Source organism: Clytia hemisphaerica, unplaced genomic scaffold (assembly GCF_902728285.1).
Source record: "Clytia hemisphaerica strain Z4C2 unplaced genomic scaffold, Clytia hemisphaerica genome assembly, whole genome shotgun sequence".
NCBI classification, from domain to species: domain Eukaryota; kingdom Metazoa; phylum Cnidaria; class Hydrozoa; order Leptothecata; family Clytiidae; genus Clytia; species Clytia hemisphaerica.
The window spans coordinates 504,560-523,506 of NW_027103497.1; the positions used below are offsets into that span (position 1 = coordinate 504,560).

The 18,947-nt window shown below is 35.4% G+C and overlaps 1 protein-coding gene across 1 annotated transcript in view; it reads right to left on the reverse strand.

Annotated features, from left to right (window-relative positions):
* Positions 1–1,736: 1,736 nt before the first annotated feature.
* Positions 1,737–18,947, reverse strand: part of LOC136798750 (neurobeachin-like protein 1) — a 36,279-nt gene continuing 19,068 nt past the window's right edge. Inside the window, exons 22-37 of the mRNA XM_067055417.1 lie at positions 18,747–18,784; positions 16,699–16,963; positions 16,141–16,351; positions 15,526–15,798; positions 14,966–15,250; positions 14,426–14,714; positions 13,803–14,131; positions 13,296–13,587; positions 12,678–12,882; positions 12,238–12,443; positions 11,752–11,954; positions 11,300–11,481; positions 9,152–9,363; positions 4,077–4,235; positions 2,647–2,795; positions 1,737–2,445 (exon numbers count right to left, since the gene is read on the reverse strand). Of these exons, the coding sequence (XP_066911518.1) occupies positions 2,307–2,445; positions 2,647–2,795; positions 4,077–4,235; positions 9,152–9,363; positions 11,300–11,481; positions 11,752–11,954; positions 12,238–12,443; positions 12,678–12,882; positions 13,296–13,587; positions 13,803–14,131; positions 14,426–14,714; positions 14,966–15,250; positions 15,526–15,798; positions 16,141–16,351; positions 16,699–16,963; positions 18,747–18,784 (3,437 nt within the window). The 3' untranslated portion in view covers positions 1,737–2,306. The remainder of the gene's footprint in view (positions 2,446–2,646; positions 2,796–4,076; positions 4,236–9,151; positions 9,364–11,299; positions 11,482–11,751; positions 11,955–12,237; positions 12,444–12,677; positions 12,883–13,295; positions 13,588–13,802; positions 14,132–14,425; positions 14,715–14,965; positions 15,251–15,525; positions 15,799–16,140; positions 16,352–16,698; positions 16,964–18,746; positions 18,785–18,947) is intronic.

The following is an 18,947-nucleotide window of genomic DNA, read 5'->3' on the forward strand; positions in this document are numbered from 1 at the left end:
AAATATGTTTTCTCCCAGTCTTGCCGCATGAATCTGTATTAAGATCAGCAACATTTAGACGCATTGCAGTATTCGATGCTTCCCTCACAACCCTTTTCTTTCTATGTAAATATTGCACCAACTTTGTAAGGTTCGTCACACGTCTCTGTAACTTCGAAAGTCTCTCCTTTAAATTAACGATGTCATTATTTTCTTTGGATAGTTTGTTTTGTGTCAGTTTTGAAAAAGTATTTCGATGCTCATGAAGATTGAAGAGATACGCGAATAATCCGAACACACTGAAACAAAATATCAGTGTTTTTACCGAAGCACATCTTATCATTGCAGTGGAAATAAAGTTATCAACAAAATTTTGTATTCAAATTCATAAACTGGAATAACTTTTTAACCATAAAGAAATTCTATCGATTGAACAAATATTACCCCACATGAATATTACAGAAAAAAAATCCGTTGGATTTTAGCTCTATTCACTTTGCCAAAGAAAGGTCACTCAGCCTTCCTCGTTTTTCTACTAAAAAAAGAGTGAAAAAGGATGAAAATTTTACACCAAAGTCTTTCAATAGAATTTTTAATGATCAAGATAATAAGGGGACTTTAGAGTAGAGGGCATGATAAGGTTGCCATGTTGTACAAATGTTAAGAGAGAAGAGAGGATTTATAATTTAAATGACCAGCTGAAGAGTAATCTTGGAGATATCGCTAATGAGATTAATCACCAAGGGTGATGACAACCACAACAAAACTTTGATGTCAACAAAGGACTTCGAAATGTTGACCTGGGCGAAACGGGGTTGTCTGAACTTATACAGCAATGATACAGAAGTGATCCCACTACAGATATATCCACGTCATAGAATTGTTATAGTTCTCTGTTAGACTGTATACAAGCATCCAGGTCATCGCTTTTGAAATAGAGCTGGAGAAAAATTGCATATTCTACCATATTCAATATCATTTCTTGGTATTAATTAAAAATATATTCTTTTAATATAACAATATAATTTAAATTCATTGAAGGATTTTAGTAAGTAAAACACCCTATGGATCAAATGAAAAATTGTTTTAGAAAATATAAGACCCCCCCCTGAGTTCACAAAATTTAGAATAATCAAATAAGTTGTCTTAATTTCCTTATACATAGGGATTATGGGTAAAAGAGTAGAAGAGACACTTTTCGTTAAAAATCCTCTTTAGTTGTTTGAAAATCCTGAAAAATCTAGCGTTTTCGAGGCTCGTTATTCTTGTAAATAGGATGTAATTATAAATTAAATTACCGGAATACCCTCCAAAAAAAAAAAAAAAAAAAGATCCGCCCCAAAATTTTAGAAAAAGAAAGTAAACAAAATGACTAAAATTGAAAAAAAAAATATATAAAAAGGGTGCGAAAAGTTCAATGAAATTTACACGAGAATATTACAAGAACGCCGGAAAATAACACCTATTAAATCAACAAAAAATATATTTTCGATTATTAAAGTGTCTTAAATTATCTATCATTTTTCGCTACTTAAAGTGCAAAGTCCGAAATTTTTTTTTGAAAAAACAATAACAAAGTATAAAAAAATTTAAAATTTGGTATAGAAAATATAAATAAAAACGAAAAACAACTAAATGCAATTTGTACAAGCAACTAGTAATCAATTGAGAAAAAAAAACATTTGAATTTTTTTTACTCGAAAGACTCGGAGTGATTTTTCACCTGAAGAAATGAGACCCAAGTCAGTGTCGCAAGTTTTTCATAAAAGAACAGATTGCCATGGTTTAGAACTGGACATTGAATGGTAGGGTTGAGTAAGATGAATTTTTCAACCATTCAATCAATACCTGGAAATTTCATTGAGAAAGTGGGACGTGATGGAATTTTTACCAGCTTTTATTCGATTTGGTTAGTCGTTAACCAGTAATAAAACAATTTTGTTGCTTTTTCTAATAAACGCGTCATTTTTATTACTTCAAATGACCAATTATTAAAGTATCTTATAAAACTCCATCTCATATGGAGAAAGTAATATACAAAGAAAGCAAACTTTACTAATAAACCAGCTTTGACTCAGAAATCCTGCGCCTAATGGAAAATTGTATTATTTATCTAATCATTAGTTAAAATATCGATAGTTTTAAGAATATTTCGGGGGTGAACACCAGCTGCGCAATCAAAAACTTAATAAGCTCGACTCGTTATATAATATTTAGATAAGCACAAACACCACTACTTTGTAGTAAAATGTTTCCGTCCAAGGTTAAGTTTCGTCCAATGAAACCAAAGATCGTTACTAGTCATCCAATCAAAAGAGATATTAAGGTCACGTGGTCAATTTGGAAGGGCAAATGACAAGAATATTTCCATCATCTTGACCGACGAAGATATGGGAGCCATTGTGAGTTGCAAAGACCGTCCGGATGGGTGCTTTTACTTTCTTGGAAACTACAGCCTCGTTCAAGCTGAAAACAAGTGGATGAGATATTTTCAGAAAATTTTAATGTCAAAATATGGAAACCACTTTGAAGAACAAGAAGATATAGAAGAAGAAGAATCTGGCAAATTCTTTAAAAATGATTGAAAAGGAATGAAACTTTTGCACAATATTTTGATGACGTCAGCAGTTTTTTTAAACAATGTGAAGTTTGAATAGGGGAACTTACTCTCTCATATGGCGTATCTGTAAGGCTCCATTCATACTTCCAAAGACAAGGAAGTTGTTGGTCAGACAGAAGTCGTGTACCACCATGTTTAAGGGGAGGTTGTACAACAGGTGGCTGTTGATGGTGTACACTGTCAGGAAATGACAAGACTGAAAAGTAAGAAAAGAGGAGAAATACCGGGTGCGCCACAAAAAAGTTTCTCTCTTTACAACTAATTTTCTCGAAATCTAAAAGTTTTAAAAGAACCATTCCTATTTCATTGGAAAGAAGAAAGATAAACTTAAATTTTGATGGGTCATTTATTGAACTCGATTCATTAGATCAAAACTTATGCTCAATTGAATAAAAAAGTTACTTTCGGAAAGTGCTCAAAAACGTTGAAAATCGACCTATCAAATTAAACATAAGCATGATTTCATGATATATCAGTATTTTCGTTACAGTCATTAAAAATGATAATTAGCTGTCTAAATGACCTTTTCTTATTTAAAGGAAGGTTGAATTTCAATGAAAGGTAGAAAATCCGTCGAAAAAGGCCAAATAATCTGGTAAAATTCATAAAAATACATCAAATATGGGTTTCGAGGTAGATCCAGCCTTACATAGACTTTATCCAGTCTAGAACCAAAAATCTGAGGAAAATTTCGGTAAAACTAAATTAAATTGATTTTGATGAAGAATTTAAACCCTTTCGACCCTTCAGTTTCAAAATTTATGTGTTTTGTTACTGAAAAATGCTCTTAATCATGTAAAGGCTAATGCAATTGCCAAATTTAAAGTAAAAATTTGATAGGTCGATTTTTACCGTTTTTGAGCACTTTCTGAAAGTAACTTTTATATTCAATTGAGCATAACTTTTGATCTGATGAATCGAATTTAATAAATGACCCATCAAAATTTAAGTCTATCTTTCTTCTTTCCAATGATATAGGAATGGTTTTTCTAAAATTTTTAGATTTCGAGAAAATTAGTCTCAAAGAGAGAAACTTTTTTGTGGCGCACCCGGTATAAAATCACGACCGCTTTATAATGTCAACTTTATGCAAGTCAAATATTGAAAATATTAAAGCTCCACAACTTAGTTTTTTATTTTTCAAAAGAAAAACTTGGAAATATTAGAAAAATCAAAAGGTAAGGTAAGTCTATGCAGCATTTTTAGATCACAAAAAAAAGATTAAAGGGATAACTGGCGAAATGTCAGACTCGACTCTGATATTTTTCCCGTAACCTAGCACCTTGAAAATTTGGAAAAAATGATCAAAATGCGATCTTGCAAGTTTTTCTAATTTAGTGATTTTGTGACCATTCCTTCAGTCGGAAAAGGGACCCTGGAAGGCTCAGGATAGCCTCCACCTAATAATAAAAATATCGCTGGAAGAAAATTTCATTTTCCATCTTCCAAGAAACACGAGGCAAGTTATTTTTCTTACCATGTCTTGGTCTTTAACATTGGAAAGGACGACAATTCTTCCGTGGTCGGAAACTTTGATTTGGAGCACGTTCGTCTCACCCTCAATGTTGGCGTGTTTTGGAGATAAAGTGTGCATGAAAATCCCACGACGTATGGTGTGTATCAAACAAGTACCGTTCTACAAGAAATTAAAGACAGTATGAGAAATTTCAAAATCAAACATAAATATTCTTAATAGCGAGGTTAAGCAAGAAGCTATCTATTACGTACGGAATCTATTACGTGAGTTTTTCGCGGGCTAGCGCCCAAATCTCAAGGCTAACTCTGTCCCGTGAAATTTGACCTGTACGTCATAGTTTGAGGAGTGGATCTATTGCGCGAAATTCTCCAATCTCACGTAATAGATATCGATTAGGATATAAGTATGATCCAGGGAAATTTACCTTACGGAGATTGGGCTGAATCGCTTAGGATCAAAAATCACCCGAAAAAAATGTAAACAGAAAAGAAACTTTGGTAGAGTTTTTTTTGACTTTCTGACAAGTTTGAGCTGACAGAAGAAAGTTTTTGAATCTCATCTGTGGAAACTATGATGCATACAAACAAAGTGAAAGAATTTATTGCTCAAAAGAAGGTCAAGATGTAAGTGTAATTAAATAACCTTTGCTGAATTTTTTATCAAACCAAAACAAACAGAAAGTTTCTTTCTGGTTCTTTTGTCTGTTTGTTTTTCTACTGTTTTTTATCTTTCTTTTTATATTCTCTCAAAGTCCAAATACATCCAAAGTAACCTTTACAATGAACAGCATGTAACCATATTTCTTTTTCATGTTTTTTAGTGTTTCTGTGGTGCTACCATCAAGTGTGAAGAAGCCACAAAGTTATAATGTCAACCACACCCAAAGCAACAAACACGAAAAAGACTGCTCTGCCAAGCTCAAATAAATTTACCCTTCCACCCGAAGCATAACAGAAGAAATCTTTATTTATTGTTCCAATTTCAACTGCTACAACTAAGCAACGAGATTCAATTTCTGCTCTCCATCATCAACCATATATTGTACGTACAAATCAGCCTGAGTAAGAACCTGATGTCACACAACCGCTGAACTTCAAACCGTTCTCGAAAATTATATCAAGCTCTATCTTCTGGACAACCGCTACTGCTTTAAGTTCTCAATCCTTTACTGAAAAATGTTTATTGACTGGTCATCCTCCATCTTCTTCGACATTATAATGTTATAACGTTCCAGAAAGTTTGGTTTGATTCTAAAGAGACATCTCCCTTCCTAAAAAGGTGACATTGATACCTTGGAATGTAAAGAAGCATAAGAAGGAACACCTGCCAGATATGAAACTCGAGACCTGGTTTGCACACTTTTTTATTGGTAATGCTAATGGTGAAGCATTCATATAGAAGTGCAGCTAAATAAGGATGACAGACTGTATACAGTGTATATACTATGCTCTTACAGATTATTTTTTTGTTTATAAATAAAGCAGTAATTTTTGATTGGTACCTATGTAAACTAGGAATGAAATTATGAAATTATATATTTCTATTGCAATGTTAAGAATTCATTGAAATGATAAGTCATAGTCATATTTTTTGTTTATAAAAATGTTGCATAAAAATAATAAAAGTAATACAGAGAAAACTCTTGACTATGCTTGTCTAGTTTTAATTTTTGTGAAAACATTTGTCTTGGGAAAAAACTTAGTAGATTAAGATTGAAAGTAAGGGGATTTTATAGACCAGACCACCAACAAGAAAGCTGGAAAAGAAAGAAAGAAAAATAAAATTTTATAAGTTGGGGCCGAAAGTGAGATACGGAAAAATAAACATTACGCCATACGTCATAGATCGCCTTTTTGCTTAACCACTTTTTTTTCTATGCCGTGAAGCTTTAGGAATCAGGCTAAAACGCCTCGGATCCAGTCTAAAAACTCACGTAATAGATTCCGTATGTAATAGATAGCTTCTTGCTTAACCTCGCTAATAATGATAAAAGGTCTAAAATCATTTCTTTAAGGTATCGGATATTCATTTGTATACAGGGTATACAATTATTTATAAGGAACCCTCAACTTGGCTTGAGTCCCTTATTTTTCCAAAGAGTTTCAACCTCAAAGTTCCTTAGTTACTCAGCTGCTAAGATTGGATTTGCTATGTGTTCTGCATAAGCATTTTTTGTCTTTGTGACATATTGGACGATGTTTCAGCAACATTTTTACATCTTTTTATTTAGGTTGTTGTAAATGTGTAAAAGTTCAAGTTGGACTCTTGCTGTTCCTTGACTTCATTTCTTATTCTGAGCCTGAGCAGTTCCTTAACTATTCCTTATTTTTCAGACCTTTTTCAGCCTCAAGTTCCTTATAAACTTGTCCCTTATAAAAAAACGTGTAATGTACAGGAGTATGCAGGAAAGGGTACTACACCGAAAAGTAAAGAAGAACAACAAAAGGGAAATATGGAACATATGGTAGGGATGGTAGTCTTTCATTTAATTGACCATTCAGATATCTAACGAATATGTTTTCCATCTGATCGGCGAATACCCTTTCGCTTTTACAAGCAGGCTTTATTTCGGATAAGTTTTCTGTTTTTTTTCTTCTTCAACGAATTCTAGTGTTTAATAACACTCGAGTAGTCTAAACAAATGACCAGGAAATTTCACCAAAATAAAAAGCGTAGGTTGCAGTGCATGCTAGGAAAAATGGAACAAGGAGTCTTTTTCTCCTAATCACAGATCATTTAAAATGATAACTAAGACCTAGGGGGCTTTCAATTAAAAAATAATGATATCCTAACTCGAACTAATTATTTTGATTGGACTAAGTAATGAAAAATGTAAAGGGGATATCAAAAATGAAAATCTTTTTTGAAGAGGAAGACTTGCGAAATCCTTCTTTATGAAAAAGTTTGCTTTTTCCTTCAAAACTTTAATACAACAAAACGGAGCAAAAAACAAACACGGAGACTAGAATATCGAAAGTAGATATTATCATAATACGGCTTAATTTCAATCCTTCTATTAAGGTTGAACTACTGAACTCTGGCAGCTCTTTCGGCGTATGTCGGTAGGTCTGGAAGACCGAAGACCTATAGACAGTTGTCGTTGATTAATAAACTTGGCTTTGGTCACGAAATGGAATATATCACAATTTTCATTGGTTTTCCGATGGTTTTACACTTCCTTGGATTCTGTTTGTTAATAACAACAAAATTCAGCAACCCAACTTTTGGAACTACTCAGAAAATCTATCTTTTGAATCTGACCATCGCTGAACTACAGACATGTGTCTTTGGCATTTTTCGGCGAGCTTTACCGCAACATTTTCGCTTGATGTCACTGATTCAATACAGTTTTTATTATATGATGTACGAGTCGTTAATTTTCATGTCATTAGATAGGTTTATGCGAATCTATTTGAGCATCAAGTTTCCGTTGTATTGGAACACAAGAAGCACCATTAAGCTCATCATACTAGCGTGGTGTTTCAACTGGATACTCTTCTTTATCTTCTGGTTCCAAGATGTGGAAATTTTCATCATTGACGCCATTTTCTTTCCGATTCTGGATATCATATTCCTCCTTGTCGCTATCCCAGCCTATTTATACATTTTCATCAAAATTAAGCAAAACAGAAAAAAGAACTGCGTGAACCCGGATATAACGAACGCCGGAAAAACCCAAAGCATACGGAAAAGACCACCGAGGAGGCTAACGAATAGCAAACAATTTTTCGCCATCTTTTTGTTAGTAATCACGTTTATCATTTTCACCATCATTCCGGACTTTGTAAGTTGTTATTACTTTCTTACTCAAACACCGATGATCATAGCGCACAATACAGCCCTCTCAGCTATGTATTTCACCAGTTATACCGCTGACTTCTTCATCTACACGTTCACAGTTGAACCAGTTCGGAAGCGATTGAAAAGACTGCACTGTCATCCGTGACATATGTGATTTTCTTTATCATTCTTAATCGCATTGTGAATTGTATATTTCTTACCGGCGTTTTACAGCTGACACTTTTTTGATAAAATGATACAATTTTCATAACTCACGATGGGATCATTTTTAACTAAGTCTCTTATAGGCTAGTTTATCATCTGTAGCATAAGAAAAGGGGCACAATTTTTTAAATGTCAACAGTCTAATGGAACTTGGGTTTGGTCAGTATAAGCTAAATAAAGCTTATTTTCCCTGAGTCGATTCACGACTTAAATTAATTTTAAAGCAATTAGGACACCTTCTTTGTTAGGTAGTAACGATAGAAGTCTCATTGACTGATAGGGGCTGATGGGCCGCTATGGTTACTCCAGACCGAGCAGGGGGTGGGGGCGGTACTAAAATTTCAGACATCATGACTTTTAGTGACGTGGTGGTACTACAAAAAAGGACTTAAAGCATTTTAGTACCATGTGTACTAAAATCCCAAATTAGGTGGGGTCTTCAAGAAATTTAAAAAAAGTTTTGTTGAAAGTCATCAAAGCCATTCTCTGAACCGAATTCCAGAATAAGCCTAATTTAGGTTGTCACTATGCTAAAATGTCAAAAAATTTTTTAGTACATGTGTACTAAAATTCCTTTTTCAAAAATTAGGTGGGGGTATGTCAAAAATCGTCAAAAAACTTTTTAGTACTCAAATGTGTCTTGGATTTTAGTACCGACCCCCCCCCCCCCCTGGACCGAGAGATTTTAAAAAGGCATCCAATACCCACGCCACAGATATCGAAAGATATAACCGACTGCTGTGGCAGGACTAGCTTATTATACCCTAAAAGATAACCTAAGTTAACTGAATTATCGACAAATTGTTTGTCTAGAGATTTTGCTAGAACCTTTATTGCCACGGCCTGAGTATAGGTAAGTTAAGACGTTAACATGAGTAGAGATATCAAACCGAAGTACTGCGTACCACAAGAAAATGAAAAGATCATGAAAATCAAGAAAATTGAAAAATCATGCGAGAGGCAAGGACGTTATTCCAGAGAATCGATGATAAATTCTAAACCAGGAATGTCATTAAATCAAATCTGCACGGACTGTAAATTAGAGTATTTTGACAAAAAGAATATCATACCTGAGCTCCACTAGCCGCGATATCCAGGTCACCATACATGGAAACAGCTGTCACACAGGCTGTATGTCCGTATAACATTTGTACCGGTTTCTTAGAGAGACCGGTGGAAAAACCACTTGTTTGTTCAATCTTCCAGATGGCGCAAGTTAAATCAGCTGAGCCTGAGATCAAGTGCGATCCATCAGCATCCAGGCTAATGCATGTCACAACGTCTACAGGTTTAAAAAAGTAGAAAAATTTCGTTAATGCCAAGTTTATGTATCGGAGGATATCGAGGGCGACGGTACGCAAAACAAAGTCGATAGTTGATGTACAGCTCTAGATTGCCTTTGCTCACCTAAACAGACGACGGTATTTTGGTGTCGTCGAGCAAAATGGACGGCGATTTTGAGGACATTTAAACTTTGCTTTATACCACCTCCTTCGATTTAGCTCGAATACATAAACTCGCTACAGTTTATGGCCCCCAAAACGGAGACGGCCCCCAAAACGGAGGTTTTCATTAAAATGAAGATTCTGACTTGTAGATTTATCAGAATTAAACGATTTTTATTTATTTTGAAAGAATGATGGTTATACTTAAAAATGAGCATGTTTTTGCTGGTTTGAGACAGATTCAAAATAACATATTTGCGTCTAAAGGAAATATTTTAACACCAAAATTAGATAAAAATTGCATATAACTCACTCTAGCTCCTTGGATATTGAAAATAAGTTATGAAAACGGGGTATAGGAAACTTTCTACACCTAATGCCGTTCAGAAAATGCAAATACATCTGTGACTTTAGAGGCTGGGTAAAAGATATATTATCTTGAAGGTCAACCAGTATTTTGGAGCCCTAGAATCAGCATTGACAAAACCGAAAATTCTAAATATGAGAAAAAGCAAAAAATCTTGGAATTCTATTCCTATCACCTTGAGTTAATAGTTTATAACAAAAAATTAACATTATATATAAAATTTTTCGCTGAATCAGCAAAAACGGCAAATTCTGTCATTTTTTTGCAAAATACAGGAGAAAAATATCTTTAAAGCTTAATATTTTCAGTTTCAGTTAAGCTTTTTTTTCTAAAATTTTCACAGCTTATTCCATACATGAATGGAACTATTTTCAAAAGAGATTTGTTTTCAAAACTTGATTAAGACGTTGTTAAATTAAAATTGTCATTTTGAAAATTTCTAAATTTTCAGTTTGGACTTTGCAATATCGAAAATCTTGAAATATTTCATAAAAATCATAAATTTTACATCCATCGGGTCGTAAATTTAAGGGAAAACACAAATATGTTCATAGTTTTTCCCCCTATTACCACTGGGCTTAATAATTTGATTTTAACTACACCTCCGTTTTGGGGGCCCCAAACCTGCATTTTGACAACCAGGGGTATACTGTAAAAGATTTTATCAAATAAATTTATGCCCAAAACCTTCTTAATCATATTTCAAAACTATGGTCAAAATTTTGTATCAATATCTTAAAGATATCTCGAGGCATCGCTAAAATTTCAAACCTCCGTTTTGGGGGCCATTAGAAAAAAGCTACCTATCTTTAAGCGATTGAAAAATATTGTTGAGATTGAAAATTTTGAAAAAGAACTTCCGGGAAATAAAGTAGAGATGTTAAAGGTTTTCATGCAGCAAAAATTTTTGTAAAATCTCTTTTCCTCTAGATTTGAGAGAAATTTCAAATTTGATCGCCGTTTTGGGGGCCACATACTGTATGTAATAAGAAATTGGGATTATTCAACAAAAGCGATGCAAATGACGAAAAGGATATTATTTAGGGTTAAAGTTGTACGAAGATTGGGATTTTTCACCCAGCCAAAAAAAGAGTTGCGTTTAAGAAATCTACAGGATTAGAGGTAACTAAGCCCTGTCTATTCTATTTGTGAATTAAGTTGGCATAAAGTGAACTGTCTAAAGTCAATGCATTGCCATCTTTTGACGTCAATGCAATGTCTTCATTTAATCTTTTCCAAGCAAAGGTTTTAACTTCCAGCTTTGTGCCCACTTTCGGCCTACTCTAACAATTAGAATAGGCAGGGCAGAAAGTCGGCCGTCTAAACTAGAGCTAAGTTCAGCACCCACCCAAATCCTGAAGTATCAGTCAATTTCAGTCTTGTTCGATCATTATGTCAATACTTACCATTATGGAAACTGACGCAAGCTTTGACTTTATCCTTTCCACGGTCAGTGTTGACCACTCGAATACTATTGTCCCAATAACCGCACAACAACATGAGATGCCCGTCCGACGTGAACGCAAAGAGCTTGGAAGAAAATTCGTGCATAGGCGAACGGACGCCGGGTAAGAAGCGTTGATTGTAGCTGAAATAAGAATACTGGTCAACTCAGTACGGACAAAAGACGCCTCCAGTGGTTTGCGTGAATGCATGAATGAAAATGCGAGAAAATTGAAAAAAAATCTGAATTGAGAGAATTTGCATTTGTGAATGTGAAAATTCACTTTTTTTGATTGCGTAAATGTTGGAGTTTTCCAAAAAAATTCGCAGGCTTTTTAAGATATTGAATTTGAGTGAATTTGGAAAACTAGATTTTTCTAGGTGCGACCGATATCCAAAAAAAGAAAATATTTACCTTGAAGGGGAAGCCAACAGAACATCCATGGTGAAAGAGAAGTTATTGGATTTGGTGTCTGTGTAGGGAAACCACTGGTGAATACCAAATAATCCATTGGAGTGGATGGTGATCAAGGAGTCTGGGACCGCGTGATACAAAATGGACTTGGGACGAGGTTTACAGACGGCAATGAAAACTACCGGTGACGTCATGTGAAGAATCTGAAAACGAGATCGAAATATGGCAAAGATTGCAACTGTTTAGCAGTTTTGTAGTTATGTTAAACTTCGAACATCTATCTATGGTGAGTGTTTCTCTGATCAACACTTATTTACTGAGACTTTTGACGAGGTGTCAATACGAAGCACTAGGGAGTACCCGTACAAAACCCCGTCACCACTGCGCCCTGCTCACCTCATGGATAACATCCCATTAGTAAGAAAATTGTCTGTGAGAAATACAATGCTGGGCTACCAATTCTACAAAGTACTTAAGTTATATTACCTGAATGAGCGAGAAGTTGATGTTATTGGGATCTGTTTCTAATTGAGTGGTCACTTTCATCCGCCCGAGGTCCACCTCACTCAACGCCTTTCGTTTAGGATGCGGTTTCTTCAATAATTGCGTTGGCGTTTGTCCAAAGTTGTTGATCATCCCTTCCGTGGCTTCACGCAAAATGTCGTCCTCGATTTTATCGAGATCGACAGCACCTGAGGGGAAGTGAATGTAAAAAGTTATCTCAAGATTACTCTGCGCAAACTCTTCAGTATTGTAGCGTGAATTGAAGTAACAGTTAAACATCCTCAATATTGAAGTATAAAAAAGCGAGAAGTGTCTTTATGAATTTTTCGGCCTAAGGTCTTCTTCAACAAGATAACAAAGAGAAAGTTATCGGAATGAATTGAATGAGTTGAAACATTGAATGAAAAACAACAAAGTTTTACCTTCATATGAATAATGGCTGAAGACATTTAATGCTTGCTCAGCATTTTTTCCACGTTGCTTGTATCCGAAGATTAAGTCGATCCACGAGTGAAGATTCTCTGAAACATATTCAGACTCGAGAGCTCTTCGATGGATGTCGATAAAATCGTACGCGTTTTTCGCCCAGGGCGGAAGGGCGACATCGTTCACCCTCTCCCCAGTCCTCTATGAAATGAAATGTAAAGTTCAGCATGACACAACGATCTCTCTTGAACAGAAGACTCTTGCTAATTCGAACTCGAACGGGAAACCTAGTTTGTTCAAATTACAGAGGGTTTCGAATTTATAGAAGTTCAAATTAGTAACAGTCCCCTAGTCCGCTGTAGAGCAATATCAACCATGAGAGGGGAATGATAAAAACTATTTCAGAGGCAGAAATACAAACACAGGATGTGAAGTGAAATTTCATTAAACTTATTGGAGAAAAAGATCGAGGGTAATTTTGTAACCTTATAGACTGATTGTTATATTTCCCTCGACCAAAACTGCCCCGACTACCTTTCACGGTAAGGATTGAACAATATGGGTGTAAGTAAAATGATTTGTCAAACTTTTGATTACAAATAAATTTAATTTACCTGTCTAGAGCCTAAATTGAAATGGTTCAGGTTTGAAAGGAATTCTGGGAAGCAGAAGAATTCTGGGATCAACTCCTTGACGTCGCCTCCAGTATAAACAGTTTTCCACGTTGTAGCTATTGAGTAGAACTGTCGATCAGCACAGTCGAATTTTCCGCCTTGTAAACGGATGTGTAAACTAGTGAATGGCTCCACACGCACTAGGTAATGTAAAATACCACCAGGGTTAGAGTAATGAGTGAAGTAATGTGAACGCTGCGTTAACCCACTCGGATCAATGAATGAATCGTATCTATGGCAAAAAATAGGATTATTTATTTTAATTTTGGGCTTAGCAATCACGTCTTATTTGGAAAGTAAGTGGGTTTTCAAACTATCTTTTTAAAGGGGATCGAAAGACTAAATTTTGGGAAAAAGTGGCGATATCGGTCCCAAAATCCAAAATCTCGGTTTTTGTCCTCGAATTTTGACACTTCACTTCATTTTTCAGAACACAACACTCGTTACCTCTTCTTGATTTCTTTGGCCTTCTTTTCGTTAATAGCACCAACCGGTTTCGTCAAATCCCGATAAATGTCCGGATTCTCCAAATCAATAGTATCGGATTCAAAATCGGTAATCACCCAAGGGAAAACGGGATATTGTGCTAAATCATTATAAGTCCTTCCCGAAATAGTATTCAATTGCATTAAGTATTCGAAATTTGAAATTTCACGATCCACCCATTTGGTGGTGAGCTTTGAAACGCGTAAAAGTCTTGACGGGTTTTGTATTCCACTGTAATATAGGTTCTTTGGGCGTTGACCAGTCAGTTTACGGTAAAACAAATCTTTGTCCTATTGCGAAAAAGCGATGATTGATTAGCTTCAAACTTTTTTTTGTTAAAACATGAGGCTTTAAAAGGACATAATTAATTTTACACAGCATTTTTAAACGAAAAATAAAGTAACTTTCTCTCACTCCTGCTCAGCAATTTTTTAGAAATTATATTGTTTCTTATGCATTGAAAAAAATATCTTTGAAAATATTTGTTAGTTTTACCCGCAAAACTTTCCGTGGATAGAGGAAGAACCAATAAAAATAAAAATAAATGCCACGCGAAAAAAAAGTTTCAAGAAAGGCAACCGAACCTTAGGCTGTTTGAAATTGATGAAATAGCTCGATCGATCCAACAAAAAAAACTCGATTGCACTTTTCCTCAAGTTGTATCTTCTGTTATACACTTCCCTAAGCTCCTCCAGCGCGAATTTGAAATCGTGAGAATTATTTGATTCCTGGCTGTCGTCATAGTAACACACATGTGTTTTGGTGAGTTCAACTCTACCGGCGACGACATCCATAAGGGTGACTAGTTGACAATCGCTTGAGTGGATACAAGAACCACTAATTTGATCGAACGTTTCCAGGTCATACAAATGGCTGAAAAAACAGAATAGTTTTCCAAAATTTACAAAATACGAATCTGCGAAAAATTACTTCTTAGCCCTTGGGTAAAGAGAAGTAAGATCTCCATTGGTCAAACTATCTGTAGTAATTTTTGCTTGTGTCAAATTCGAAATAGGACACGTAAATTAATTAGCAATAATTCTTATTCCCATCGTATCAAGATTTGAAACAAACAAAAAAACAATTTGTAGCGGAGTTTTCAAAGAAATAATCACTCTCCTAACCTTGAGTCAGCTTGTTTTTCTTCTTCGTCTTCATCTTCATTCGGAGAGAGCGTCTCTTCATCACTGAACACTTGTTCGTCCGCGCGTTCGACTGTAACGTCCGCCAAGTTCAATTCATTTGATTGTTTACGCACTTGAGGTTCGTTATCAGGCGCGTTCGAGACGTCTCGTTGGCGAGCCGCGTCCGAATGTGGATTGTAGTTCAAATTTTCAGTTAATTTCAAACGCATTCTGTAACAATTTTCGGTGTTCGATAGACGGAAATGTCGAGGTTCGCTCAATTTCCTGAAAACATATAGTAGAAATGGTCTCAGTTTCAATTGAATCGTATTTTCGTTCAAATATCTATGTAGATCAGGCTAGGCAGGGTACAGTACGCAGTGCTAATGTCTCCTAATAAGGACAAGATGAATACACCTGTTCTGCCACCCAAATCTCCTGAGTGGATATAGTTGGACAGGAATTCTAGGCTGTTGACATTTTTTGACATTTTCATGCCCAATGTACGAAAGCTTCACATTATCTTATACTATCAAATAAGAAATTTTACTTTAACTCACTTCGAAGACCATGCTCCTCTTTCACTGGTCAAAAAACGTTTCTGGTATTGCCAGAGACTCTTAATGATAGCCATTTTTTGACGATAAATTTTGACGCTTTCTGCGAGTGATTTTCGTTCAGCAGCCCTTCTTTCGTCAAACTCGTGGTACACTATCTTGCTGACGTTCTCCAGTGAATCTTCCAGTTTCATTTGTCGTTGTTGAACTGATTTGCTCATTGAACTCAACGAATCCATCCATAAACGGCCGTTGTCCAGAGACGGTTTAGCTGCACTATAACAAAGAAAATATTAGCCGTGCAATACCTGGATTCTTATGATATTAATCTCGGTTGAAAAACCACAAAGCAAATTGACGACCATATTAAGTACAGTTAAATGTCTGCAACTCGGACCTTGATAACTCGAACGTCTCCGGCCATAACAATTTTCACCCCTCTGGTGTATTTCGTTTTTCTGATTTGACCTAATTTAAGTATTTAGTCATTAAGAAAAAAAATGAGAGATAAAATGATCAAATCAAGCCTACCCATAAACGATAGAGAGGTTAGCAGACAACATGGTGCTAGAAGTTGTGGCCTAACTCATCAAACAACAAAACGACAATCTAAGATACCTTGGTTTCTGTTCGAATTCCAATGCCTTATCTCTGATAACGCGAATGAAAGTGTAATATTCTTCCGTCTCCATGTAGGCCAGGAAGTTTGTTTTGAAAGTGGCAGGGTTTAACGAGGGAAGGTTTGTGAGAAGGTTCTGTGCAATGAAGATGGAGGTGAAACGTTCGAAACGTTGCAGTAAAATGTTGATGATCTTGTCCAACTGAAGCTCTGAAAAAAAGATTTGAAGGTGTTGTGTAAATTGACGGGATATTGATCCGGGAGGGATGGAGCTGTGAAAAGGGAAAGTCGTCGTAAAAAGTAGAAAATTCATAAAATTCCAATTGAGGTAATTTTTCAGTGTTCGCCTAACTCAAAAAGCCAAGGTAGACCCAAGGAAAAGTACCACCTGGAGACCCGATTGCATCTAGCTTGAAAGATATGAAAGGAATTTTCAGGCTTGAACTTTCTCTTTTACAATTGAGATTCCTCTAGTTAGGGAAATGTAGTTTAGATCAACTTTTCGAGGAAGAAATCTGACTAGATAAGGAATACTCTTTAAATTTCTATTTGCTCACCATGTGCTTGCGAGATTCTTAAAACAGAATCTAACTTGAATAATTGGTAAGTAGCTTCCATCTCATCCGTCACAAGGCGTTTATGGAGAAGTTGTGTTAACCTTTTGTTCGTCTCCACAAGTATGTCCATGTCCAACTTGATCATGAAACTTCGATATAAAATACGTTCGGTGATTTGTAACACTTCCACCCATTCTGCACCGCCCTCGATAGAATCATCCCATGCGTTTAGAGTGTTCAACAGTTTGAAAATGTTGCCGATCAACTGGAAAAGTTAGAAGATATGAAAGGTTGAAATGAAACAGTATTCCAATAGACCTTTTCACGAATTACGTCACGAACATCACTTGCCTCGTATTCAAACAATTACCATAGTGATTATGTCTCTTGAGACATTAAATGATTTTTTATGAATAGGTAGTTTTAATAAAATCCGCTGGGAGTTAATTACCATGAAAATAATTTCAAAACGATGCAAGTGATGTTTGTAACGTAATTTATGAAAAGGTCCATTGATTTAAGCAATATTTTTCAAGATTTCTTCAAAGTCATTTTCAAAATATCTGGAAAAATATAAGTTAATTTGATTGATGTATTTGGAAAGGACTAATTAAAAAAAGCAATATGCTGAATGGACCTACCTGATGATGAAACTTAGATAGCAATAAGGAGAAAAACAATCATTAAGAAAATATAGCAGTTAGCGAAAATGCATTAAATTTCATCATTGATATTTGATGGGGGGGGAGGGGTTTAGGGAAAAAAGAAATAGAAAGTTCCGGTTGCAAATTTGCAAAGGTTTTGTTGACAATTGAATCATGCTTGATGGTGTCATTGTTATCAATAATTTTTTTAAGTGAAAAAAAACAAAGAAATATATGGAAAAAGCCGAATTCAAATCTGCAAAAACGGCGATTTCCGGCACACTTCCGGCATGACATGATTCTAAAAAATCCGAATCGGCCACACTTAGGGCATTGCTGATACACATCTTCATGCAAAAATCGGGACAAACGATTAATGAAATCTCGAGAAAATGGCAACAAACCGGTTTTGACGGCATATTATGGGCAATTTTGCGTGAAAAAACAAAGAAATAATAGGAAAAAGTCCAATGAAAATCTGCAAAAACGGCGATTTCCGGTATATTTCTGGCATTTTCGGCAAGAATAGAATTTTTCTCAAAAATCGAACTCAGCCATGTTTTGGGCATTGCTATTACGCATCTATGTGCAAAAAATCAGAAAAAACTAATGATGAAATCTCGAGAAATTGCCAAAAAAAAAAATGTTTTTCGAAAATCGGGCTCCGTCACATTTTAGGTATTGTCATTTTGCATCAATGTGCAAAATTTCATAAAAAAATATAAAGTACAGCTCGAGAAATTCAAGAAATACTGTATTTCCGGCGAAAATAGGTTGTTCCGGCGATTTTTAAATAGTTCCGGCTTCAAAAATCAATTTCATTGAAAATTAAAACATGCTTGATGGTGGGCATTGCTATTAATGTTTTTGAATGAAAAAACAATCAATTATAAGGAAAAAGGCCAATGAAAATCTGCAAAAACGGCGATTTCCGGCATATTTCCGGCATTTTAAGCCGTAAAAATATTTTCTCAAAAATCAGACTCCGCCATGTTTTGGGCATTGTTAATACGCATCTTTGAGCAAAAAATTAGAAAAAACTAATGATAAAATCTCGAGAAAATGCCAAAAAAACAGTTTTTCCGGCATATTTCCGGCATTTTCGGCCGGAGAAATTTTTTTTTCCAAAATCGGGCTCCGTCCTATTTTGGGCATTGCCATTTTGGATCATTGTGCCAAAAATCAGAAAAAACTAATGAACCAATCCTGAGAAAAGCTGGTAACAGACGGACGAACGGACGAACGAACGGACAGACGGACATCGGTTAATTTATAGGATCTCTACCCCACCGGGGTAGGTCCAAAAAGTACAATAGGATAAAGTGATCATGAAATTTTGCACAATCGACCTCCTGCAAGTAAGACGAAAAATCAAGATTTTTAAAGATTTTCTCTCACTCTTACCTTTACGCTCCACTTCAGTGTTTCATCGTCAGAGATTTCTATCGAAAAAAAGCAAAAGATCGAATATAAATTTGATTTCAGGCTAGACTACACATATACATATCCCCGAGTTGATTTTGATATAGGGGATCCGTATCGTGTGTAAAAGCTACCCCAATTTCAGGGTAACCTATTTAGAAAAGCTTCAGAAGTTATGTATCA